Here is a 27,696-nt window from a genome sequence, read left to right on the forward strand (position 1 = left end):
TTCTATCTGCCTCCTGGTTAGCGGTGGGGTCCTGGCCTTGCATCTCTTATCATCTCCTCGGGGCCAGATATACACAAGTTAGCAAGTCCATGAAGTGACCTGACTAACCTAGGCCTGACTAACGTAGTCCTGGCCCTCTCCTCTCTGGGCAGTTTTCAGTGAGTAGAGCCAACAGAGATTTAAAGGTTAAACTTCTACTTTGCCCAGGATTTCTTTCTTAATCCTATATTGAGGGGGACACGCATTCAGTCCATAACCAGCATACACCAGGATGAATTTGGGCCTACCCTGATGCACACCCAAACCAGTGCTTCAGATCCACCACTTACTAACTGGGTAAGCCTTACCTTTGCCTCGTCTGTAAAATGGGGATTGTCATAGCTCCAACTTCTGAGAGCTGACAGACAGGCTTCGATGACATTATGTTTGTAAAGGACCTATGATGATGTCTAGCACATAACAGATGCTCCATAAACATCAGCTCATGACCTGTAACCACACTGGGATGAAGTCTGCAGGCCTCAAGATTTGTGGATCTTGGATGCCTGGGCCTGTGGAGTTCCTGTAAGAGGTCCACAACTCATTCAGGCGCCAAGCATTGTTTACAGTATGAATTAAAAGTATTTACAGTTATATATATATATATATATCTATAATCACATGCCACTGTTTATTCTTATAAATGTAGCTTGTTTTCATAGTGTTTATGGAGTTTACAAAACAGTTTGAGTTAAAATGGCAGCCTTACACTCACAGAAGTTGGCAAACAACTGAGAGGCACACGTAGATCCTCCTCTGAAGACAGAGGGGAAGATGATCTCCAGGCTGATGGTACATAATCCATAATCACGTACTGGGTGTTGGTTCAGCTCACAGTTACTCTTATACTTAATTATGGCTGGGAGGAGATGGTCTACTATCAAGCACTTTACAAGTGTGGGTCATCGTTGGTAGCAATTTCCCAAAGTCCAAATGACTGAGAACCAACAATTCAGTACAAGTCAAACAGTTTAGCTAATTCAACTAAATTATCTAGCAGAGTCATCAGTGAGCTACAGTTTTCAAAACCTGATAGGTAATGGGTGTTTTTCACACTTTTTATAAGGCATTTGCGAGCTAACAATAAAAGCTAATGTTTTTTAAGTACTTCCTAAGTCCACGGTACTTGTGTTTTTACTGTGCTACTTAAATCCTCACAATGACTATTGTGTGGATATCATTATTATGCACGTTTTAGATGAATAAACTGAGGCTCACAGAGGGGCAGAGCCCTGCCCAAGGCCACACAGTTAGGAAAGTAGAAGAGCCGAGACAGACTTGGGCAAGTACGCCCCAGAGCCTGCTGCTCAGACCGCTCCCCTAAAGGCAAACTTGAATGCCAGCCAGGTAATCAGAGCTCTGTCTTGGAGTAAATATCCAAACTGTATCTCAGAAGACTCTGGTCCTGTCCCAAGATTCTCCTTTGAGGTGACCAACCAGGGCCCCTCTGGTTTTCTCAGCACAATAGGCAGATCTGCTTGGCATAAAGTAGATGCTCAGTAAATATTTGCTGAACGACTGAATAAATAATGGGGTGTAATTTGTTCTTCAGACACTGAACTCTGCTGCCCAACCTTATCACAAACTTGATTCCGACAATAATATAAATGGGGGTTAATGGTACCTATTTCCCAGAGGATACTTACTACAATTAAATGACACAGCACATTAAAATACTTTGCTCTAAGGTGAAACATAGGAGCACTCAGTAAACAGTAGTCGTTTTGTTTTATTTTGTTTTGTTTTTTATGGAAAATTAGTGTATTTGAATCATCTCAGAGAGTAGAGAAAGTTTCACACTAGCAGGTTTCGGCTTTTAGTACCTTTGAAAAGAAACATTCAAAGTTAAGACAAGTGGCAGGACAGGCTCCTGACTACCTTCAGTGATGATTCCTCTGACTTAGGGTGTGCAGGTCACAGGACAGTGTGGTTATTTGGTTTTTTTCTCTACATTTTGAGAGCGTCACAAAAACACACTTAAAGAGAGTGAGACAGGTGATCACTGACTAGATGGCTGGTGGTTAGAAGATGGAAGAGAAATGTTGGGACAAAAGGAGAAAGATCACAGGCTGGACGAGGCGGTCAAATAGAAAGCCCGAAGGCGCTGACAATACAGTACATGGTCTTGTTCTCCCATCGCACAGTGCAGCTCCCATCAGTAGAGCTCTTCCAGAAGCAGGAACTTGCCGTGTGCAATCCTGCTCCGTTCTTCTGCATGATTACACAGGTCACAATGTATTTAAATGGTTTCCCCAGCTTGGTGAGTTGGCTTAAGCTTTGCTCCACTACGTTTGTGGTCCACTGATTCACTTTGCTGTGCTGATAGGCGTTGCCACCGATGGCACTTTCTATGAAGTGAGCAACATTTCCTTTTACAATGTTGCTCACTTCATCAACAACAAAAGCAGTCTCCTCGGTAGCCTGGTAGTCTTCCATCTTTCCTTCGGCGCCTTGCCTCTGCCTCCCTCTGTTATTATTCTCATCAACAGGAAGGATGAAGGATGAGAGGGCTTGCTGTGCAATGTTGTGAAATCTCTCCTTGTAGTCTGGTTGTGTTTTGGTTCCATTATTAAATTTTAGACAAGAGGATACATCAATTAACAGGGAGGCAGGAGATAGCCATTGTTTACACCTCGAACCACCCAGCATTTGAAACTTTGTCTTTTCCCTGCAGCCAGCAAGTTAAATGAGAAGTAGATGGGTAGGACTTCCCTGGTGGCACAGTGGTTAAGAATCCTCCTGCCAATGCAGGGGACACAGGTTCAATTCCCTGGTCCTGGAAGATCCCATATGCCTCAGAGCAACTAAGCCCTTGTGCCACAACTACTGAGCCCACGTGCTGCAACTACTGAAGCCCGTGCACCTAGAGCCCATGCTCCACAACAAGAGAAGCCACCACAATGAGATGCCTGTGCACCGCAATGAAGAGTAGCCCCTGCTTGCCACAACTAGAGAAAGCCCATGTGCAGCAACGAAGACCCAACGCAGCCAAAAAATAAATAAATAAATCTTTAAAAAAAAAAAAAAAGAAGCAGATGGGCAAGAACAGGTGTGCAAAACATGATAATTCCTTTGAGGGAGAGTTGCCTGTAGGATGAAGGCATCACAGAGAAAGCCTGGAGTGTGGAGGAAGAAGGGGAATCAAGGCCCACCAGGCATGCTCAGAAATCCTTACCCGTGGGGATGACGTATGCTAAACTCCCCTGCTCGCGGTCGGCCCAGATGTGGCTCAGAATAGGGTGAAGATTCACACCCTTCTCTTGGAAAAAACACATAGTGTCATAGTCTGCTCAGGCTGCTGTAACAGAACATCACAAACTGGGCACTTATCCAACAGACATTTATTTCTCATGCTTCTGGAGGCAGGAAGTCCAAGATCAAGGTGCCAGCAGATTCGGTTCCTGGTGAAGACTGTCTTCTTGGCTCATAGATGGTGCCTTCTCTGTCCTCACTTGGTGGAAAGAGACAGTGATGCCTTTCTTCCTTTAATTTTAGTTACCTCCTATAGACCCTGTCTCCAGATATAGTCACGTTGGGGGTTAGGGCTTCAACATGAGTTCTGCGGGGACACAGTTCAGTCCATAGCACACAGCCAGACCCACAAACACCACCAGTCCCTGGAACGGCAAAAGATTCCCCTCAGACCACCACCCACTCTAGACTCTGAGGGCAGAAGATTCCCCTCAGACCACCACCCACACCTGCTCAAACACCCACAAGGGCCGGGGGGGGGGAAGGCAAGACTGGGCTTTCGACACAGACATGCATTTGTGCACCAAACATTCTGGAATATTCTTGTTTTCCGCAAAGACATGGGCTCTCTCCCATTTTTCTTAAAACACATGTCCCTCTTGCTCTTTCTTCTCTATTACCGTGTGTGAGAATGATGTGAATGTGGGGAATTTCTCTCTACAAGAGACACAACAGTGCTGTCGTGACAGGTGGAGCAGGTGCAAGGCCTCAGTGTCAAGGCCATGGGAAGCAGTGGGGTATGCAGGCCCCACACTGCCTGCCAATCTGATCACTCCCCAGAAGCCAGATATCTGGATATTTAAGTGAAAATTCCCAGTTTTGAATGTAGACTCAAACTGGGTTTAAATCTTGTGTGACATAATCTTGTGTGACATAAACCAAACCCACCAACACGTTTCTGGGCTGTGTCTGGCACAAACAAGGATGTACAGGCGGACCTCGTTTCATTGCACTTCACTTTACTGAGCTTTGCAGATATCGCATTTTTTACACATTGAAGGGTTGTGGCCACCCTGCATTGTCAGATGATGGTTAGCATATTTTAGCAATAAAGTTTTTGTTTTTGTTTTTGTTTTTGTGGTACACGGGCCTCTCACTGCTGTGGCCTCTCCCGTTGCGGAGCACAGGCTCTGGACGCGCAGGCTCAGCGGCCATGGCTCACGGGCCCAGCCGCTCTGCGGCATGTGGGATCTTCCCGGACCGGGGCACGAACCCGTGTCCCCTGCATCGGCAGGCGGACTCTCAACCACTGCGCCACCAGGGAAGCCCCAAAGGCTTTCTTAAAAGGGGAGGATGCCAGAGCTAAGAGAAGAGAAATAGAGGTAAAATGTCCCGCTTCCTCCAAGAAATCTGCTGTGGGCTGAAGCCAACCACACAGAGGAGAGCCAGCCTGTGAGAGACAGAGACAGACACACAGAGAGAGGCACAGCTGAGGAATGGGCTTCTTTCACCACTTTTAAAGAAAAAAATTATTCATGGCACTTGTTAGGGACCACTGAGGTTACTGAGTCCAAGTTTGTACTGCTTGTTGAACAACAGGCCAATAAATCAAGAGACGAGTTGTTGGGGCAAGGAACAGAGACTTTATTCAGAAAGCTGGCAGACTGAAAAGATGGTGGACTCGGGTCCCAAAGAACCATCTTGCCTGAGTTAGAATTCAGACTTCTTTTTATATTAAAAGGAGAGGGAGTAAAGTCAAAATTTCCTGGTTCTGGCTAGCCTCCGGAGGGGATGTGTTAATTTCTTTCAGTCATTCACAGGTGGGTCTGGTGAGGAATGTTTCCTGTGAGCTAAACAAAGGTATTTTAGCTTAATGCTAATTACCTGGGAGGCAGGGTTCCTAGAGATGGGCCATTATGGATAATTTAAGCTTATAGGCGTCATCCCTTTAGTGATTAACCTGTAATAGAATACAAAGGTTCTTGCCTGTTATACTGCAGTGGGATTTTGCAGTGGAGACAGATCAGGTTCAACTCTGAATACAACAAGGAAAGATGCGAACTTATAGCCAAGGTGCAGGGCTCGGGGGAGGCATTGGAAAATTAACAAAAGGAAGCATCAGGGTAAGAGGGGTTTCTTGCTTTAGGAAGGCCAGGGTGATCAGACATCAATCACCTGGGGAATGCGGGAGGATAAGGAACCCAGTTGGGGTGGGGGCAGGTGGTTCTGGCTAAACTGGCTACAAGTGAACAATGCAGAGATGAACATGGAAGCCCAAAAGTCAGGGCCTAGTTGAGAAGAGAGTTCAAAGGAGCCTGAATAGAGTCTGGTCGAGAAAAGAATCTTTGCCACCACTTCCAGGGTAACCCGGCTCCCTATCCCTGACAGAGAAGAGTGCTCTGGAGAAGCAGGACGTGCCCTTTGGAGGTTCCAAAGTCAGAAGTTGTCCACAGTAAGACTGCAAAAGAGAGGCCAAGTGCCTTTGCCTACCCTCTGCCTGGGAGATAAAGGACTCCCATGTCAAGGCCTAGTCCTTTCTCCTCAAAACCCCGACAACTTCTAACCCCAGTTCCTTGTCCTGCCTTCTTCTTCCTGATAAATAATGGCCATCAATTTCTGATCACCAGACAATACGCATTCGCACTCCGTTTGTTCTTAATTTAGTAAGGCCAGAGGTACTGTATCTTTATAGGTTAAAAAAAAAAAAACCCTGAATCTCTGAGAGTTTTAGGTATTGAACCCACGGGGGATTATATGGCTAGGAAGTGACAGCAATGGGACTGGAACACAATTTTTAAAAAAAATAAATTTATTTATTTTTGGTTGCTTTGGGTCTTTGCTGCTGCGCGCGGGCTTTCTCCAGTTACGGCGAGCAGGGGCTACTCTTCGGTGCAGTGCGTGGGCTTCTCATTGCAGTGGCTTCTCTTACTGCGGAGCTCGGGCTCCTGGCACTCGGGCTTCAGTAGTTGTAGCTCGCGGGCTCCAGAGCGCAGGCTCAGTAGTTGTGCCGCACGGGCTTAATCGCTCCGCGGCACGTGGGATCTTCCCGGACCAGGGATCAAACCCGTGTCCCCTGCAATGGCAGGCGGATTCTTAACCACTGCGCCATCAAAGAAGTCCCTGGAACACAAATTCTTGATTCCAAAACTACAGCTCCTAAGTCCCGGGTTAATCCACTCTAGCCAGTAATAAAATCGCAGACATCCTAAGGCCTGACTCAGTCGGCTACCCTTGACTCTCTCCCTGTCCTTTTGGTTGAACTCGCTCTGTAGCGCGCCCGGTGACGCCACAGCGAAAAGAGGGCGGGAAGGGGAGGCAGCCATTATTCGAGTCCCGCCTCTGCCCCAAAGACTGCGGCCGCACGCAAATCACCTCCCTTCCCGGAGTTTCAACCTCCGCGCCCGGGAAGGAGCCCCAGCGCACCGAACTCAGCGCACAACCAAGGACAGCGTCCGCCGCGCAGCGACAGAGACCAAGAACGGACCGACCGCCACGGTCTCGCACGTCTTTCCCAAAGCCTCGCACGAGGACTGTGCCCGCCGGAAGCGGAAGTCGCGGGCGCCGGAATCGGGGAGCGGCCGGACTACTTCTCCAGCGTGTTGCGCGCCGCGCCCGACTGGCAGATACCCAGGGGACCCTTTGGGGCGGGGCGGGGTCACGTTGCCTTGAGGGTCTGTCTTGTAGGTGGCCTTCCGAGGGGCTGGGGAGAAGCCTCTGGCCGCGACTTTGTCCTTGCCGAGGCCACGGGCCAGTCCCTTGCGTGCTCTTAGCCTCAGTTTCCACATGTGTGAATGGGCGACGTTAAGTCGTTCAAAATCCTTTCATCCATTCATACATATATTTTTTAAAGCCACATATGAGCGATCACATCTGCCAGCTCTGCTAGGTGCTGGGGTTTCGGCGGCGGTGGTGAACAAGTGCTTTCTTTCATGGAACTTACATTCTGCAAAGAGAGGCATACAGCGGACAAATAATTGCACAAATAATTGTTTAGTCACCTCTTTGGTGAATGCTGCCAAACGGATAGAGAAGAGAGGACCTGTCTCTCTTAGGATGGATGTGACAGTTGAGCAGAGGAAGGGAGGTATCTTAGAGTTAGCCTGAGGAATGGGGGAAGAGGGGTCCACACAGAAGGAACCGCAGGTGTGAAGGTCCTGAGGCCCAAGAGATCGGGGTGCATTTGCGGGACAGAAAGGAGACCATTGTGGCCCCGGTGCAGGGGGCCAAGCTTGGGAGATGAGGCTGGAGAGGTGAGACCGAGCAGGAGGGCCTGGGCGGCTCCTGTGAGGATTGAGGGTTATATCCTAAGAGCAAGGGGAAACCAATAGAGTTTGGGGTTTTAAGCAGGATAGTGTCCTGACAGGAGAGGAAGCTTTGTGGAGTACAGATCTAGAGAGGAGCAGTGAGAGCAGCTGGAAGCTCCTGGGGCCCGAAGTTGAGGTAATACTAGTGATGGTGGTAGTCATAGAAGCAGGGATCTGACCCAGATTCCTAAAGCAGAAGCCACAAGGCCCTGGGGCTGATTCGGCTGGGGTGAAGGAGGGAGAACGTAAGAATAACAGTTTAGTAAAATGAGGATAGTAACACCTGGGATAGGCGCTGTTGTGATTTAAATAGGCAATAGAATGCCTGACACATAATAAAGGCTTAATATATGCTAATTTTGTAAATAATAAAGACTTCCTCTCTGTTCAGAGCAGTGTTCTTTGTAATGATAAAACCTAAAAACAATTTCAATGTCGATCAACAGAATGATGGAGGGATAAATCTCACAGAGATTGTTTGTTTTTTAATATTTATTTATTTGTGTGTGCTGGGTCTTAGTTGCGGCACATGGGATCTTTGTTGCCGCATGCAAGATCTTCGTTGCAGCATGCGGGATCTTTAGTGTAGGCATGCGGGCGGGCTTTTAGTTGCGGCATGTGGGATCTAGTTCCCTGACCAGGGATTGAACCTGGGTCCCCTGAATTGGGAGCATAGAGACTTAACCACTGGACTATCAGTGAAGTCCCTTAATGTGCTTTCCCCCCCTATTTATTTATTTACTTTTGGCTGCATTAATTCTTCGTTGCTGCGTGCGGGCTTTCTCTAGTTGCGACGACTGGGGGCTACTCTTCGTTGAGGTGCGCGGGCTTCTCATTGTGGTGGCTTCTCTTGCTGTGGAGCACGGGCTCTAGGCGCACGGGCTTCAGTAGTTGTGGCACACAGGCTTAGTTGCTCCGCGGCATGTGGGATCTTCCCGGACCAGGGCTGGAACCCATGTCCCCTGCACTGGCAGGTGGATTCTTCAGCTCTGCGCCACCAGGGAAGCCCCTAATGTGCATTTTTAACAGCAGCAGCAACAACAACAACAAAATAGCCATTATTGGGAATTTGCATTCTTGAAATATTGAAACCTAGCAAATATTCTCATAAATAATTTTAAATAACTGCAGTACTGATTTTTAAGCAGGCATTATTAGTTGTATACTGTTCCTATTTTAATTTTTTAAAATTTCTCTTCACCATCTAAGATTTTTATACTTGCAGTATAACGTGGCTACGGTAACGTGCACAAATCTGAAGGGTATGGCTCAAAGAATCTTACAAAGCTGTACACCTGTGTAACCTCGCCCAGATCAAAATATAGGTCATTTTCAATTCTTTGAAGGCTCCCTCATGCCCCTCCCCAGCGGCACTCCCAGCCCTTGCCCAAAAGCACAAATCTTATTTCCATCACCTTCAATTGATCTTTCCTGTTCTTGAACTCTGTAAAAGGGCATCCACAGGGTGCATTCTCTTTGCTTGCTGGCTTCTTTCACTCTCCATTAGGTCTGTGAAACTCACCCATGCTGCTGTGTTTATCAGTAGTAGGTTCATTTTTATTGCCCAGGAGTGGTCCATTGTGTGACTCTGCCATAGCTTATCCACTCTCCTGCCTGTAAGGCCAACTGGCCCGAGGCAGGGGAACACATTCAGATTCACAGGTTGCATCAGAACGAAATTCTCCGGACCACCCAGTTCCAGAAACTGCCCTGGCGACGTTCCGGACCACCCAGTTCCAGAAACTGACCTGGGGACTTTGAACCCAGCCCAGCCTTCCCGCCTTTCGAGGGGCGGGACCAACGGTCCCCCAGGATACCCGAAAAGACCACCAAATAAGGAATACCCTGCGCCCTCCCATATTCACCACACCCCTTTCCCTTTTTCCCCTATAAAATCTTGCCCAACCCTCGCTCGGGTGCGACTTCTCTGGCCCCTTTCTCTCGGACCAGTGAACCTCGCCCGGGAGCGCTCCCTAATAAAGCTCACTTGAAGCTTTCCTCTGTTTCGCAGTGCCGTTTGTTAAGATCCGACCTTACACTGCCACCCAACATTTGCAGTTTCCGGTTATAGGCTATCATAAATTAAGCTGCTATGAACATTCTCGTCCGTGAAATCGGGGGAATATTTTATTATACCAGGTACATGGGAATTCATTTTGTGATTCCCCATTTAAAAAAATGCCCACTATTGTTAATACGATGATTGTATCATTATGACATGAACCTGATTAGTATACCACATAAAAGAAACCACCGCCCCTCGCCGTGCCTACAAAACGGAACAAAACAATCAGTAAAATGGCTCCTTATGGGACCTGGGCATCTGTGAACAGGCTTGTCTTCACACACCCCGAAGTAGGAGGTTGGCGATGCTGTCTCTGTTTTCCAAAGGAGGAAGTGGATTCTGGGATGTCAGGTGACTTGTCTAAAGTCCTGCAGTTAAAAAGCGGCAGAGTTGGAGTTGTAATCCGTGCTTGCAGGGCCTGGGGAATCCCAAGACGTGTCAGCTGAGGCCTTCACCCTCACCCAGCTGACCCAGGTCAGGAAATGCAGAAGAAATCTGTGCACGGCCATTACTGGGTACACAACTGAGTCTGTGCCAAGCATGGGCTGCAGCATCACTGTGGGCGTGAAAAGAGCTTCCAAAACTGGAGGTAAAGTCATCAGCAGAGAGCAGGACCAATTGTCCTTGGAATACCCACCCCCCGAGAAAAGATTGCCCCGGTGACCAGGAGCGTGCAGGCCAGCAGCTGGGATACCACTGCTGCTCCCCATGGTCACTTACTGAATGCTCACTGCCTGCCTGCGCCCTAGGGGAGCTTGGGTGTACCATGTGGGCTTCCATGAAGTCCATTTCCTTTCGAGGGTTCCAGGGAGTCCTGGGAAGTGCTCACACACCCTGTGGGCACAGCCTCTGCCCTGTACCCGTGGTCTCTGCTGTTCCTGTCATCTCCGAGAGCTGTTTCTCCAGGGGTGGCAGGCACATTCCATGAATCACTCCGTTTTGTCCACACAACAACACTGGGAGCAATAGTATCAGCCCAGTTTTATAGATGAGGACACTGAGGCCCACAAGAGTAAGTGACTCGCCCAAGGTCACATCGCACAAGGTCAATGGCAGGGCGGGGATTTTCACATCAGCTTTGCCAGACTCCAAAGTTGGAATTGTTTTCTCACCATTCTGGTCTGCCAGGGTGGGGCAAAAGGGAAGGCAGGAGTGAGGGACACAGAGTTTGGGGAAGATGGCAAAGATGAGTTTTTAAGTGTTTACGACGCCCCGTGCAGGAGGGAGGCTTTGGGACAGACATCAGAGCCTGATACAGATATCAGAGCATGATTTGGAACTTGACTCTGGTTCTGGGGCAGAAGGGGCTGGTCGTCCAAGGCAGGCCCTCCCAGGTCTTCAAGACTCCTGAGGGCCTGAGAGTCTCACACTATTTTAGAAAGAACAATACTTTTATTTGAGGATAGCTCAAAGAAGTCATTTACAAAACACCTTTTGTTTTCAAAGCACAGCTTTTCATAAAAAGCAATGTCCACCCTTTAATACATGCTCTAGTGTGTCAGGGGGCTGCCCAGGACTTGGGTAGCCCCGCGGGCCCGGGATGTGCCGGTGCTCAGCATTCCTCATCTGAGTTGTCCTTGGCCCACCCACCGACCTTTGGGGGGCTGGGGTTGGCCTGGGGGCCAGCGGGGGCAGGGACAGAGGCCGGGGCTGGGGCCAGGTTCACCCAGCCGGGCCCTCGGGGCAGCACGTGGCTTTCATTCAGTCTGAAGATGCGGTAGTTCTCATAGTGGACGTTGTGTGTGATGTCCTTCAGGTCTTGGAGGTGGGAGCTGGGAGATAGGTGGTAGGTCAGCAGGACTTCCAGGGCATCCTCCAGGGCCCCCGCAGCCCCCCGGGCTCCCCACATGCTCACCGGATGAGCAGGTCTCTCAGGAGGGGGAACTCACAGTGAGCCATGTTCTCCACTACAAGATACGGCACCAAACCCCTGAGTGCAGGCTCTGTTCCACGCCCCGCCCTCGGCCAGCACCAAGTAAGCACCTGCTGTATGCTGCACACCCCCTGCCACTGCCAGCCCTTCCCCACATCTCCCTGTGTTAGCCCACCTCCCGTTTGTTTGTTAGTTCATTCATTCATTCACGGCTGTGTCCCAGCCCCTGGTACAGGTGGCTCCTATAAACAGCTGTTGAATCAGCAGGGCCTTCCTCTGCTCCCTCAGGTACCCCCTCCCATCCCACATTTCCTTCACTGTGCTTTTCCCACCTGTCCTTGTCTGGTCAGCTCTGTGGCACATAGTAGGCCCACAATCAATTCTAGTGAATGAGTAGGGTGCCTCCTGGGTGCCAGGTATCATGCAAAGCAGAGGCTCTGCCCCCTCCAACCACCCTATGAGGTTGATGTTACAATGATACCCATTTGACTGTGAGGAAACTGAGGCCCAGGGTGTTGGGGAACTTGCCCGGGGCTTCTGAGCTGCACAAAGGAACTTGATCCCAGGTCTGTCTGTTTCCTGTGCTGGGCTCTGTGGTGGGTGTAAGGATGCCAAAGGCAACAGGGCTTTTCAACATGTTCTCCCCTGAGCCCTCGCCAGGGCCCCTGCACTGACCTTCAATGATGCCCCACTTCGTCTTCCGGCCCAGGACACACCTCCCATTCACAATGTGCTCTCGGTCAGCCCCGACCACAGCGAAGGGGATCCGTTCCTGCAGGGAAGGGACAAGATCAGAGGGTTGGCCCCACCCGGGGAGTGGAGAGAGAAGACACTGAGATAGGAACCTGCAGGATGCTGTCCTTTGTGGGGAGAGAAAGTGATAGAAGGAGCACAGATATCTGAAGTCAGAAGACACAAAGTCTAATCAGTGTGCCTCAGTTTCCTCATCTGTAAAATGGGAGTCATGACAATACTGATGCAGGGCTCTGTGAATGTTTGGGAAGCATAATCTTGGGCTTAACATAATGAAGGGGTTAGCAGAACAAGTCTTGGAAACCAAGTGTTACTCAGAGCTACATTAGTGATATAATACTGCTCATGCCCAATTTCTTACCACCTTCAACCATTATCATGAGGGTTAAGAGATAATTTTGTACTATAATTCGAAAAGATACATGCACTTCTTAGCTCATAGCAGCACTATTTACAATAGCCAAGACATGGAAATAACCTAAATGTCCATTGACAGCTGAATGGATAAAGAAGATATGGCATATATATATATATATATATATATATATATATATATATATATATATACAATGGAATATTACACAGCCATAAAAAAGAATGAAATAATACCTCTTGCAGCAACATGGATGGACCTAGAGATTATCATACTAGTTGAAGTAAATCAGAAAGAGAAAGACAGGGACTTCCCTGGTGGCGCAGTGGTTAAGAATCCGCCTGCCAATGCAGAGGACATGGGTTCAAGCCCTGGCCCAGGAAGAACCCACATGCCACAGAGCAACTAAGCCTGTGCGCCACAACTACTGAGCCTGTGCTCTTAGCCCACGAGCCACAACTGCTGAGCCTGTGTGCCACAAGTACTTAAGCCTGTGTGCCTAGAGCCCGTGCTCCCCAACAAGAGAAGCCACCGCAATGAGAAGCACGTGCACCGCAACCAAGAGTAGCCCCCGCTCGCGGCAAGTAGAGAAAGCCCGCACACAGCAATGGAGACCCAATGCAGCCAAAAATAAATAAATTTATTAAAAAATGAAAGAGAAAGACAAATACTATATGATATCACTTATATGTGGGAATCTAAAATATGATACAAATGAACCTATCTACAAAACAGAAACAGATTCACAGACATAGAGAACAGATTTGTGGTTGCCAAGGGGGTGGGGTGGGGGAGGGATGGACTGGGAGTTTGGGATTAGCAGATACAAACTACTATATAGAGACTGGATAAAAAACAAGGTCCTACTGTATAGCACAGGGAGCTGTATTCAAAATCCTGTAATAAAAAAAAAAAAAAAATCCTGTAATAAACCATAATGGAAAAGAATATGAAAAGGAACACATATATATATATTTATAAACATGTATATATAAATATATATATACATATACATTATATATATAAAACTGAATCACTTTGCTGTATACCATAAACTAACACAACATTGTAAATCAACTATACTTCAATAAAAGAAATTTAAAGAGAGAGAGAGGACTTCCCTGGCCGTCCAGTGGTTAAGACTCTGCCCTTCCACTACAGGGGACATGGGTTCGATCCCTGGTCGGGGAAGATCCCACAGGCCGCGGGGCGCAGCCAAAAAATTAAAAAGAAAACAAAAAGAAAGAGAGAATTTTGTAAACCAGGGGCTGGCAACCTATGGTTCCTGGGCCAAACCAGGCAAGTTCGTTGGCATACCGCCCCTGCCATTCATTTAATCTTGTCTATGTTGCTTTCATTCTACTACAGCAGAGTTGAGTAATTGCAACAAAGTCTAAAATACTTACCATAGTCTGGCCCTTCACAAAAAAAGTTTGCTGAGCCCTGTTGTGAATTCTGGTTGTTTACTTATTCGTGGCAGGAAGTGGAGATTAAACAGGCAAGTGCTGCACGTAGGTTTGTTTTTCTAAGAATTAGGTTGTGATGGGGAATAAATTGATGCTAATAATAACTGTCTCTTGCACACTTATTATGCATCAGCCCATGTTTGACCCTCAATAGATGTTATATATCTGGATGATTTATTGAGAGGTTAATTTGAATACATTCTCCTTTATTTCCCCCAGCACTGTTCCAGCTGTGAGCAGGCTGCTGCCTTTGCTGGCCTCAGGACAGAAAACAGAAGGTCAAGGCTCTTTGAACCTTTCACAGGAAATACTGTTCATTGCTCCAATGGGGAGCGGAAAGAGGGAATGTGTGGAGAAACTGGATGCCAGACAAGAAGCAGGGCTTCCATGTACAGATGTGCAGTTTGTGCACTGCACAAAGGTAACTTACCATGAGGCTGTGTAGGGCTGAAATCCCATGCAGGCTCCCTTCTGTGAAGGAAGCTACTGCCTTTTTCTTTTTCTTTTTTTTTTGCGGTACGCGGGCCTCTCACTGTTGTGGCCTCTCCCGTTGCAGAGCACAGGCTCCGGACGCGCAGGCTTAGCAGCCATGGCTCATGGGCCCAGCCGCTTCACGGCACGTGGGATCTTCCCGGACCGGGGCACGAACCCGTGTCCCCTGCATCGGCAGGGGAACTCTCAACCACTGTGCCACCAGGGAAGCCCCTACTGCCTTTTTCTAATTCAAGCTAAAGTGCTGTGTAGGTTAGCAGGGTCCCTGGGGGAGGGAGTGGAGGCCAGGTGTCTATGGATGAAGAATCCCAGGCCTCACCCAGGTGCTTTGCAGGATCCAGACAGACTGACATTGAATGTACCACAAGGACAGGAAGATGGGGGCTTGGAGGTGAAATTCAGTTGATTCAGAGAAAATGAAGATGTGAGCTATTTCCTTTCTTTCTCCCCCTCCCTCTTTCTTTTCTTTCTTTCTTTCTCTTTCTTTCTTTCTTTCTTTCTTTCTTTCTTTCCTTCTTTCTTTCCTTTCTTTCTTTCTTTTCCTTCCTTCCTTCCTTCCTTCCTTCCTTCCTTCCTTCCTTCCTTCCTTCCTTCCTTCCTTCCTTCCTTCCTTCCTTCCTTCCTTCCTTCCTTCCTTCCTCTCTCCCTTCCTCCCTCCCTCCCTCCCTTCCTTCCTTCCTCTCTCTCTCTTTCTTCAACTTTACTGAGTATAATTTACATACCACAAAATTTGCCCTTTTAGAGGTACAGTTCAGTAGTTTTCAGTATTCTCACAAGTTGTGCAACCACCACCAAAATCTAACTCCAGAGCACTTTCATCACCCCAAAATGAAAGCCCGTACCCTTTAGCAGTCACTCCCCATTTTCCCCTAAACCTCCCAGCCCCTGGCAACCACAAGTCTATTTTCTATCTCTATAGATTTGCCTATTCTGGACATTTCATGTAATGGAGTCATATAATATTTGGCCTTTTGTGTCTGGCTCCTTTCACTTAGCATCACATTTTCAAGGTTTATCCACATTGGGTTAGGGTTAGGGTAGGATCTATCAGAACTTTATTCCTTTTTATGGCTAAGTAATATTCCCTTGTATGGATAGACCACATTTGTTTATCCATTCACAAGTTAATGGACATTTGGAATGTTTCCACTTTTTGGCTATTACAAATAATTCTACTATGAACATTTGTGTATGAGTTTTTATGTCAACATAGGTTTTCATTTCTTTGGGGAGTGGAATTGTTGGGTCATATAGTAACTTAGTGTTTAACCTTGAAGAATTGCCAGACTGTTTTCCAAAATGGCTGCACCATTCGATACTTCCACAAGAAGTGTGTGAAAGTTCCAATTTCTCCACATCCTTACTAACACTTGTCATTGTGTGTCATTTTGATACTAACTACCCTAGTGGGTGTGAGGTGGTATCTTATTGTGGTTTTGATTTGCATTTCCCTCATGACTGATGATGTTGAGCAATTTTTCATATGCTTAGTGGCCATTGGTATAAATTCTTTGGGGAAATGTCTATTCAAATCCTTTGCCCATTTTTAACTCGGGGTACTTGTCTTTTATTGTTGATTTCTAGAGTTCTTTATATATTCAGGATACAAGTCCCTTATCAGATATATCATTTGCAAACATTTTCTCCCATTCTGAGGGTTGTTGATATGACCTATTTCTTGCTCGCCTTGAGTTTGTGGATGAGTGGAGATTCATACCTGCTAGAAATATATGAACTTTCCCCAAGTTGCAGAGAGAGACGAATCTTCAGATGGAAAGGATGAGTGGGAAGCACATCACCCAGCCTTGGTCCCACCAGCCTCCCCACCTCCCATGGCCTCCTACCCGGATCTTGCTATTGAGGATCTTGTCATTGATGTCCTCATCGAAGCACTTCTGTGGATACACCTCTATGCCGTGAGTCTTCAGGTTTTCCTGGATCTGGGGACCACACACAGATGACCTCAGCCCACCTGTGCATTCTCCCCCACTCCACACCCCCACTGACCCCAGACTTGTCCCAGGTGCCCAGATTACCCTGTGCCTGAAGGCCTCTCGCTCCTCAATGGTCAGGCTGTCGGCCCGAGCGATCACAGGCACCACGTTCACAGTCCGGCAGAGCCGCTGCAGGAACTCAATGTCCAGGGGCCGCAGCCTGCTCAGGCGGGGCAGTGATGGCAGTGAGCATATGATGAGTGGGTGCCAGCCCGCAGCCCAACCCGGGGGTTCCTCCTCCTCTTCTTCTCCTCCCCACGCAGGTGGCCCTCTGCCCACCGGCTCAGCCACCTCACCAGTGCCCGGTGGGCGGCACGAAGTACACGCAGCAGTGCACTCGGGTGTCGGGGATGTGTCGCTGCCGGGTAATGAGGATCTCCTCCTGCAGGTAGTGCTCATACTGCTCATTGATGTAGCCCAGGATGGGGTCCCAGCTGGGGTGGGAGATGGCTCAGCCTCAGAACCTTGCCAGGAGCCCGCCTCAACCTAGGTCCTCTGAGTGCTCTCCCCTTAGGATGACCAATCGCCCCATTTGCCTGGGACACAGGAATTTCAGTCCCACACAACCTGAGGCCCTTGATCACCCAAGTACCAACCCCCCACACCCCTGCATCTTCAGAGAGACCCCTGCTTCCTCTTCCTCAGCTTCCTCTTCCGTAAAATGGGGACAGTAAGAGAGCACCTACTTTGTAGGGGAGGAGCGAGCATTAAAGGAGAGAAATTGCTGCAGCCTGGTTCAAACCACCAGGGACTCTCTCCCAATTGTTGCCAGGGTCCCTTCCCCCCACAGGGCTATTGTCAACACAGCGGCCAAAAAGATCCTTTTTCTGCTTAGCCTCCAGTGGCCAAAGAAAAGCCAAAGTCCTTATGTTGCCCTACAAGTCCGTACCCCATCCCACTGCTGAACTCTGCCTCCCCTCCCACCCCACCGCCACTTCAAGGCTTTTGCACCTGCCGCCCTCTGCCTTGATCACTCTGCTTAAAACTGCACTCCCCCACCAACTACAGCTCCATCCCCCTTTCACTCCCAGAAAGTGTCCTGTGTCGGTGATAAAGAGTTCAGGTTCACCCTCCACAAAACTGATTAATTTTGTTCACTGTTTGCCTCCCCACACCCATGACAATATACATTTCATGCAGACAAAGATGTTCATCAGTTCTGTTCATTGCTATATCCCTGTGTCTAGAACAGAGCTTGCACATACTAAGTGCTCAGTGAGGTGCTGTGTGCAGGGCTGGCTTCATGGGAGTGTGGATGGAGCCGGCACCCAGGGCTCTGAACCAAGAAGGGCCCACGCAGGGCTGAATGCTCTGCGGGTGTGGTCTCACAATTCTCAGTAATTTTTTTTTTTTTTTGCGGTACTCGGGCCTCTCACTGTTGTGGCCTCTCCCATTGCGGAGCACAGGCTCTGGACGCGCAGGCTCAGCGGCCATGGCTCACGGGCCCAGCTGCTCTGCGGCATGTGGGATCTTCCCAGACCGGGGCACGAACCCGTGTTCCCTGCATCGGCAGGTGGACTCTCAACCACTGCGCCACCAGGGAAGCCCCTTAGTAATTTTTGAATAAAGGCCCCCACAAGTTGTGCAGCCAGTCCCGATTGTGTGTGTGTGTGTGTGTGTGTGTGTGTGTGTGTGTTTGTGTTTCATCTCCTTGAGAGCCTAGAACAACTCTGCAAAGGGGATGTCGTCACCCCCAAGTTACGAAGAAGGAAGAGGAGGCTCAGAGAGCTTGCGTGGCCAGGCCCAGGTTATACAGCTGGGAAGTGGTCAAACCCAGGGGTCCTGACTCTGGAGTGTGGGCTTCTATCCCCCTGCCATACCATAGCCTCTATCAAGTGCTTCCAGGCAGCAAGCTAAGACCTTTACATACTTGACTCCTTTGATCTTGGGGGGAGAGTTGCACACACCCACTGTACAGACGAATAAACTGAGCCTCAAAGATGCCACAGCCAGGTGGCTCCAGGCCTGGATGTTTCCCAGAGACTGGAGGGGCAGGGGCAGGGGCAGCCAGGGCTCTGCCCTTCCCACCTCCCCGCCAGGACCCACCACTTGTCGTTGTTGATCTGGTCCCCGAAGCCGGGTGTGTCAGTCACCGTCAGCTTAAGCTTCACGCCGCTCTCCTCGATGACTGTAGGGGGAGAGCAGAGGGGCTGAGAGTGGGCCTGGGTTGGGTGGGGTGGGGGTGGGGTGAGGGGGTGCTCACTCACCGTGGGTCACAGACTGCAGCTGCAGCGTCTGGGGTGTGGGCACCCCCAGGCCCGGCATGGTGGACTTCCACATCTTGGACTTGAAGAGTGTGTTCACCATGGTGGACTTGCCCAGCCCGCTCTGTCCTGTGAGTAATCACATGGCAGCAACAACTGTAGATGCGTTAGGCATGTTTCTGAAATTCTTAAATAAATGGTTTTAGAAAGTAAACTGTTTTCTAAGTATAACAAATACAGAAAAGCACGTATTATCATAAGTCTCCAGCTCAATGCCTTCCCCCATTTTTTACTGAGGCAAAATTCATATAATAAGAAATTAACATTAACCATTGAAAGTGAACAATTCAGTGGCATTGGGTACATGCACAGTGTTGTGCAACCACTACCCCTATTAGCTCCAAAACATTTTCATCACCCCAGCAAGAAACCCTATACCCACTAGGCACTCACTCCCCATTCCCCCTCCCCCCAACCCCTGGCAACCAGCAATCTGCTTTCTATCGATGGATTTGCCTATTCTGGACATTTCTTTTTTTCTTTTTGGCAGCGGCACTTGGCTTATGGGATCTTAGTTCCCCAGCCAGGGATGGAACCCGGGCCCTAGGCAGTGAAAGTGCCAAGTCCTAACTACTGGACCTCTGGGGAATTCCCTGGACATTTCATATAAATGGAATCTTGCAATAACTGTCCTTGTGTATCTGGCTGCTCCCACTCAGCATAATGCTTTCAAGGGTCTGCCACACTGTTGCATGTGCTAGAACGTCATACTTTTTCATGGCTAAATAATATTCCATCAGATGGATAGACCACACTGTGTTTATCCATTCATCTGTTGATGGGCAGGTCAATGCATTTTTACAAATTAAACCACCCATGTATGCAGCACCAGATAAAGAGACAGAACACACAGCTCCGCCCAAGACCACTCCTGCCTCCTCGCAGTAACTGTTAACACAGCTCCAGGGACAGCCACTCTCCTGACATCATCGGTAGGGAGCAGCGCTGCCCGCCCTCTACTTGGGGAATCACACAGCACGTGGTCTTTCATGTCTGGCTTCTTTTAGTGAGATTCCCCTATGCTGCCTGAGCTTGTAGATGGTCCATTCTCCCTGCTGCGCAGGCTTCTCAAACTCCGCGGACCACGCCCTGCAGTAGTAAACATCCTACATCACAGGGCAGGACACACTTTTGTGTCTAAAACTGAAACTGGGACTTCCCTGGTGGTGCCATGGTTAAGAATCCGCCTGCCAATGCAGGCAACACGGTTTCGAGCCCTGGTCTGGGAAGATCCCACCTGCCACAGAGCAACTAAGCCAGTGCAGCACAACTACTGAGCCTGTGCTCTAGAGCCCGCGAGCCACAACTGAAGCCCATGTGCCTAGAGCCCGTGCTCCACAACAAAGAGAAGCCACCGCAATGAGAAGCCTGCCCACCTCAGTGAAGAGTAGCCCCTGCTCACCGCAACCAGAGAGAAAGCCCACACGCAGCAATGAGGACCCAATGTGGCCAAAAATAAATAAATAAAATTTAAAAAATTAAAAAAGAACTGAAATTGTCCTTTGGGCTGTGCTATCCAATATGGGAGCCACACCTGGCTATTGCCACTGGCAGTATGGCCATACACCAATCTGAACTGAGATGTGCTGTTGGTGTAAAAGAATAAACCATATTTTGCAGACTTGTTATGACAAAAACAATGTAAATGATCTCATGAATAATGTTTTATATGGATTACATGTCGAGATGATAGTATTTTTGGAATGTATTGGTTTAAGTAAAAAAGACGATTAAAAGTAAGTTGTCCTGTTTCTCTTTACTTTTCTAAAGGAAGCTACTAGGGAATTTAAAATTATGTATGTGGCTCCTATGACATTTCTTTTCTTTTTTTTTTTGGCCACGCTACGTGGCATGTGGGATTCTAGTTCCCTGACCAGGGATTGAACTCGGGCCTCTACGAGTGGAAGTGCAGAGTCTTAACCACTGGACTGCCAGGGAAGTCCCCTTCTATGACATTTCTGTTGGGTACCCCCACCTTAGAATAATGCCCTTAGTTGGTGCTACACACTCTATGACATTTTATGTTCCATTATATCCAGTTTATTTTGTGAGAAGTGTAGTTTTTGACCTACAACATTAATTTTGCATATATAAAAATGCAATTCCAGATAAAACTGACCCATGGGGAACTTCCTAGATGCCAGGCACTGTGCTAAGCCAGATGAGGAAACTGAGGCAGCGAGGGGTCAAAGGCCCTGCCCCAGGTCACACACTGGGGGTTGTTAAGGCCTGGGACCAGGATGAGTCTGGTGTTCCCTACTTCCTGCCACACATGGCCTCCCCTTTTATTGCTTTGTTTGCGTTTGGTTGGGGCTTCACGGTGATTTTTGTCTTTTCACAATTCAGTGTTTCCCAGATTTCCACCTACAACACTCTTGTGAGGTACGACTATCAGGCCCACTTTACAGATGGGGAGGCTGAGGCTCCAAGAGGCGATAGGTCCAGGCCCACAGGGTGGCGTCCATTGGTCTGTCCTCCTGTGAGCCCGAGGCCCTTCACTCACCAACGACCATGATGTTGAACTCAAACCCCATCTTCATGGCCTTGATCTTCAGTTGGTCCAGCACGGCCTCGATGCCCACGTAACCAAGCATCTCGCAGGGTAGGGTCCTCGGGCTGGAGGCCCGTGACGAGCTGCGGGAGGGGGACTGCCTCAGGGGGTCCATGGGGCTGAGGAACAACGATGCCTGTCATCCGGGTGGGGTGGGGAGAAGAGTCGCTGGGGCTCCAGAGGGGGACCACCCGAGTTCTCATTTCTGAACCCTGACTCCTGAGATCTGCTCCCAGGCACTCCCGTACTTCATGCCCCCTCACCTATGCATCCCCCAAGTCCCCACTGCCCACGGGGTTTGTCGAGGGGTGCCTGGGGGAGCTGCCTCTCAGGGGAGACTGAACCCGCTTTCTGATATGCACCAGCCCCAGGGATCTGTCTCTCCCCACTCAGACTCTCCCACAGCAGAGTGTGGCCGGCCTGGCAAAACTCAGGGTCTGGACCCATGGGGGACAGAGAGGGAGAGAAGCAGCCTCATGTGGCACCTGGTGGCCTTGGATCCCTGTGGGAGCCTTGGGGGGCTGCCCTGTCCTGGCAGACCCTGGTTATGTGCTGAGGGGGAGGGGAGAGGGTGACAGTTAACTGAAGAACCTGAGCTCCACCCCCTTCCTGTGACCCCACCTGGGGGCTCCTCTGCAGCAGGGGGCTGAGAACAGGGACAGGTAAGCTACTCCACCAGGCCCTTTCGGGTCACTGCCCTATAACCCTCACAATGACCCCGGCCTAGATCTATAGACAGGAACCCCCTGCCCCCGCCCCGGGGAAGCACCATTGCCCAAGGTCACTTAGCTGGTAAGTGGCAGCTCTGGGCAGCAGCCAGTCCCTCTGCTTCCAAGTTCATGCCCCTTAACCACTCTGTTGGGGAAGCAAACCTGTGACCCATGGCCAGAAAGTACAACGTCCATGTGTTTTCTTCGGTCCGTCCATTGTTGGCATCGTAGTGTTTTAAATTGCCAATATAGCCAGAGTTTTGTCTGTGCACAACACTGTTTTAGGAGTCCTAGGATGTTAACTTGTTAATAATCATCAGAGCCCTGTGAAGTAAGTGCAGCTACTACCCCTCAGTTTACAGATCAGAGAGTCCAGGGAGTGAAAGTGGTTCAAGGTCACACAGTGAGGAAGTGGCAGGGCTGGGATCTGTGTCCACATGCTCACCCTCTGCAGCCTCTTTTCTTGTTCACACAAACATCTAGATTTCTAGTGTATCTTAGAGATTATAAGCCTTGGCAACTCTGGGTCCAGCCTACAGCTGACACAAGCTGCCCTCTTTTCTTCTTCTTAAATTTATTTTTTGGCCACGTCACGCAGCTTGCAGGATCTTAGTTTGCTGACGAGGGATTGAACCCCGGGCCCTGGCAGTGAAAGCGCCAAGTCCTAACCACTGGACCACCCGGGAACTCCCTAGCTGCCCCCTTTAGATGGGCTACGTGCTCTCCAGTTTGCCATAGCCCTCACCCCTCCCTAATGTCTCCCTAATAAGATGTTTCCTATACCAAGTTCATCTCAGTTATTTCGTTCTCACCTGTTTCCTGGCACCTGAGTTTGCAAGCCCTAAGCAATCCTCTGTTTCAGATGTTGGCAAATGTTTTCTGTAAAAGGCCAGATAGTATAGATTTTAAGTTTTGCTAATCATAAGATCTCTGTTGCAACTACTCTTCGGCTCTGCCGTTGCAGTGGGAAAGCAGCCACAAGTAGATGGACGGGAATGGCTAGGTGTCAGACTATTTACAAAAGCAGGTGGTGGTTTGCCGCTCCCACTCTGCCCACCAGGACTCAGCAACTCTGCCCGATCTGCTCAGCCCAACTGTCCTGAGCCCCAGCAGCCTCTGTCCCTCCCTGCCCATGCCCTTCTGCTCCCCCACTTTCTACACATCTGAAGACAGAGGCTTAAACTTCACTTTCCAGGCTTGGAGGCCAGGAGTGGGGCTGGGCAGGACCCTGGGCAGAGCCTGCCCTGAACGCGTGCCATTCCTGCTGGAGAACTCTCTCAAGCTACGCCACAGCTCTTGAGGGACATGGCAAGGCTGGCCTCCTCATCAACGCAGATGAGAACGTTCTGTGCGGATGACCAAACAGCGCTGCTGACACGGAGACCCACCTTGCACGGGAGGAGGTTCCGTCTCTGGGAATGTCTCCTAAGGAAATAAGCCTCTATGCCCAGAAAACACTTTCTCCAGGAGAGGTGTCACGCGTGAGTGATGTAGGATCTGGAAACCTGGGGGGAAGATGCCCACAGGGACTGCGGACTGGAGGATCAGGTCTGCAGAAAGCAGGACCATTCAAGGCGCTCTTGGCCATGTGGACTGGGGAAAGCCAAGGGTAAAGTGAGCAGAGTGTGGATGGCAGGTGAACCCAATGTATCCAAAGAATCAAGACTGGAGGGAATCGTACCCACAGGTTGGGTGAGAGTAATACACAACCATTTAGTGCATTCATTGTGCCAAGGGAGTGTTTACATCAATTATTCCATTCAATCCTCAGCAGCCTGAGAAGGGGGAATACTCTCCATACACCCACTTTACAGATGAGGAAACTGAGGCAGAGAGGGGTCAGGGGGTGGGCCTTCGGTCACACACGGGTGGGTGTTAAGGGCTGGGAGCAAGATCCAAGTCCGAGGTCTGACTGGCCTGAAATGCATCCTGCCATGGCCTCTATCCCATCATTGCTCTGCTTAGGTCCAAGGGCCTCTATGGGTGCTTTCTGTCTTTTAATGACTTGGAATATCCCAGCTTTTCTTTAATGAGAATAAACAAGAAATGAGGCACCTGGGCATCTGGACAGGAAGACTGAGGGTCAGTGGGGAGAGGAGAGGACTGGCTCCTGCCCACTCGGCCAGGCCAAGGGGTGGGCAGGGGCCACAGTCATTAAACCATCCCCCCTCCCCGCTTTTTATTTTTCAATTGAGGTAAAATTCACAGAACATAAAAATTAACTGCTAGCCATTTTAACGTGAACAGATCAGTGGCATTTAGTATTGATATGTTCACAATGTTGCAAATCTGCCACTGCTACCTAGTTCCAAGACATGTTCATCACCCCTAAAGGAAATTCCATTACCACTAAGCACCCTATCCCCGTCCCCCTGCCCCTGGCAAACACTACTTTCTGTCTCTATGGATTTGACTATTCTGGACATTTCATATAAACGGAGTCACATACTATGTGGCCTTTTGTCCTTCTTTCACTCAGCATCATGTTTTCAAGGTTCATCCACTTTGTAGCATGTGTTAGTGCTTTGTTCCTTTTCATGGCTGAGTAATATTCCGCCACATGGAGAGACCATAATGTGTTTATTCATTCACCAGTTTGTGGATATTTTGGGGTGCTTTCACTTTTTGGCTATTATGAAAACCGCTGCTGTGAACATTTGTGTACAAGTTTCGGCGTGGACATGATTTAATTTCTTGGGTATATATATCTAGGAGTGGAATTGTTGGGTCTTATAATAAGACTATGCGTAACTTTTCAAGGGACCGTTTTCCCCAGTGGCTGCGTCTCTACCCCCTTTTGCAATAGAACAGTCATTTCAAAGTTACCCTCCCTGGGCAACAGGAATCTGAGATCTCAGAACAGGAATGGAGGGGATGGAGAGTGTAAGATGGGGATCCCAGCACAGGAGACTGTATTACATGGTGGTCAAGGGCTCTGGGATCTGACGGCTGGGTTCCAGTTCAGACTTCTCTGCTCACTAGGTGTGGTTGGAAGAATCATGATGCCCAAAGAGTTCCCATCCGAATCCCTGGGAACATGTGAATATGTTACCTTATGTGGCAAAAGGGACTTTGCAGATGTGATTAAGGATTCTGATGGGGAGATTATCCTGTGGGCCAGTGTAATCACTGGGGTTCTTATAAGAGGGAGGCAGGAAGAGCAGAGCCAGAGAAGGTGTGAGGATGGAAGCAGAAGTGGAAGTGATGGGGGTGGGGCATGAACGAAGGAATGTGGGTGGGTGGCCTCTAGAAGCTGGAAAAGCGGAGGAACTGGGACTTCCCTGGTGGCACAGTGGTTAAGAATCTGTCTGCCACATACATACAATGGAATATTACTCAGCCATAAAAAGAAATGAAATTGAGTTATTTGTAGTGAGATGGACGGACGGAGAACCTGTCATACAAAGTGAAGTAAGTCAGAAAGAGAAAAACAAATACCGTATGCTAACATATATATGGAATCTAAAAAAAAAAAAGGTTCTGAAGAACCTAGGGGCAGGACAGGAGTAAAGACGCAGACATAGAGTAGACTTAAGGACATGGGGAGGGAGAAGGGTAAGCTGGGACAAAGTGAGAGAGTAGCACTGACATATATACGCTACCAAATGTAAAAGAGATAGCTAGTGGGAAGCAGCCGCATAGCACAGGGAGATCAGCTCGGTGCTTTGTTACCACCTAGAGGGGTGGGATAGGGAGGGTGGGAGGGAGACGCAAGAGGGAGGGGATATGGGTATATATGTATGCATGTGGCTGATTCACTTTGTTGCACAGCAGAGACTAGCACAACAATGTAAAGCAATTATACTCCAATAAAGGTGTTAAAAAAAAAGAATCTGCCTGCCAATGCAGGGGACACAGGTTCGATCCCTGGTCCGGGAAGATCTCACTTACTGTGGAGCAACTAAGCCCGTGCGCCACAACTACTGAGCCCGTGCTCTAGAGCCCGCAAGCCACGACTGCTGAGCCCGAGTGCCACAACTACTGAAGCCAGCGTGCCTAGAGCCCGTGCTCCGCAACAAGAGAAGCCACCACAATGAGAAGCCCATGTACCGCAACGAAGAGTAGCCCCCGCTTGTTGCAACTGGAGAAAGCCTGCGCGCAGCAGCGAAAACCCAATGCAGCCAAAAATAAATAAATTAAATAAATTAAAAGAAAAAAAAAAAAAAGCTGAGGAATTGATTCTCCCCTAGGACTTTCAGGAGGAACACAGCCCTGCCCACTCATTTTAGACTCTGACTTCCAGAACTGTAAGATAATAAACTTGAATTGTTTTAAGCCACTAAGTTTACGGTAGTATCTTATAGCAAGAACAGGAAATGAATACATGTGTGACCTGAGCTAGTTGCTGAACTTCTCAAGGCCTCAGTTTTCACATCTGTAAAATGGGAATAGCAATAATACCCACTTTAGGATTTCCATGAGGAATACATTAGGTACACGCATCCTTCAGGGATATTGTGGGTCCAGTTCCAGACCACCACAATAAAGCGAATATTGCAAAAAAGCGAGTCACACAGCTTTCCCAGTGCATGTAAAAGTTGTTTACACTATATTGTAGTCTATTAAGTGGGCAATAGCATTGTGTCTAAAAAAGACAACATACGTACCTTGACTAAAAATTAGTTTGCTAAAAAATGCCAAAATAATTACAATGATAACATCAAAGATCACCCCTCACAGATTGCTGTAACAGATATAATAAAAATGAAAAAGTTTCCAAATGCTGTTGGAAAATGGTACCGACAGACTTGCTCAACTCAAGGTTCCACAAACCTTAAATTTATCAAAAATGCAACATCTGTGAAGTGCAGTAAAGTGTGCCTGTATAGCGTCAGGCACAGAGCCTAACATTAGCCAACATGTTTTCCCAGCGAGACCGTAAGCCCCACAAGGATACGAAGTGTGTCCACCTGATTTACAGCTGGTCCCCAGGGCCTAGCAGGCCTGGCCCCTGCTCTGGGGGTAAGGGGGGAGGCGAGACAGCTCCAGGTGCCGTGTCAGGAGCCCTGGGCTCCAAGTTCTGGGGAGAGAGCTCATTTGAGCGACCATAACCATCGCCTCACAAGCATCACTGTGAGGATTAGAATAGAGAAGGACCCCAAAGGCTGCTGCTGCTGCGCTGCCAGGCACACAGTCGCTGCCCAGGCAAGGGCGGTGGAACAGAAACATCTTCTCCCTCCCCTCCCTCTCTCCCCTCCTTTCTTTTTCACCTCCCTCCCTCCTTCCAACCTGCCACCATTTTTCTTCTGTCTTTTCTTCATTCATGAAGGCAACAGCGGCTGAGTGTCTGCTGTGTTCCAGGTTGGCTGTCTGGTCTATTGAGAAAAATCTCTGGAATGAAGAGGCCGAGAGGCCTGTGGCCTCCTCCTTCCGTGCTGCACCTGCTGACTCACCTGGGCCCTGGGGGACTGGTGGGGGGCGGGGCTGGTTGCCAAGGCCTCAGGTGGTGTGGACCCGGAAGCAGGAAGTAATCTGTATTCCCAGGACCTAGCACCTGCTTGGCTGGGAGATTTCCACGGCAGGTGGGGGCCCAGGAGTGGGGCTGCTGGGGGGAGTGGGCAGGGAGGAGCTTGCTCAGGCCAGGGCCAGGAGAGAAGTGGAAGAGAGGCTGGGGTAGGGG

General features: G+C 49.1%; 1 protein-coding gene and 1 pseudogene across 9 annotated transcripts; both read right to left on the bottom strand.

The window, feature by feature from the left end:
• Nucleotides 1–2,121: 2,121 nt before the first annotated feature.
• On the bottom strand, nt 2,122–2,500 carry LOC114894955 (annotated as a pseudogene). The gene has a single exon (XR_003793361.1). The product of XR_003793361.1 is annotated as a dynein light chain Tctex-type 1 pseudogene (transcript).
• An 8,515-nt stretch (nt 2,501–11,015) lies between these two features.
• SEPTIN12 (septin 12) lies at nt 11,016–27,594 on the bottom strand. Of its 8 annotated transcripts, none has more exons than XM_029219736.1 (11): nt 27,306–27,594; nt 21,319–21,449; nt 18,759–18,884; nt 18,598–18,679; nt 16,848–16,985; nt 16,594–16,711; nt 16,402–16,497; nt 13,467–13,496; nt 12,149–12,245; nt 11,456–11,507; nt 11,016–11,372 (listed from the first exon to the last, which is right to left on the bottom strand). In XM_029219736.1, exons 1-11 carry the CDS (start codon nt 27,335–27,337, stop codon nt 11,153–11,155), a joined length of 1,122 nt encoding a protein of 373 aa, XP_029075569.1. In that variant the 5' UTR covers nt 27,338–27,594; the 3' UTR covers nt 11,016–11,152. The 8 variants fall into 8 exon arrangements, with proteins under 8 accessions (XP_029075569.1, XP_029075564.1, XP_029075566.1 ...); XM_029219731.1 differs by having other exon boundaries at nt 21,319–21,485; nt 27,306–27,593; XM_029219733.1 differs by having other exon boundaries at nt 21,319–22,955; nt 27,306–27,593.
• Between the last annotated feature and the right edge of the window lie 102 nt (nt 27,595–27,696).

The sequence above is a fragment of the Monodon monoceros genome, unplaced genomic scaffold (genome assembly GCF_005190385.1).
Source record: "Monodon monoceros isolate NGI ecotype Baffin Bay Population unplaced genomic scaffold, NGI_Narwhal_1 Super_Scaffold_13, whole genome shotgun sequence".
Classification (NCBI taxonomy): Eukaryota; Metazoa; Chordata; class Mammalia; order Artiodactyla; family Monodontidae; genus Monodon; species Monodon monoceros.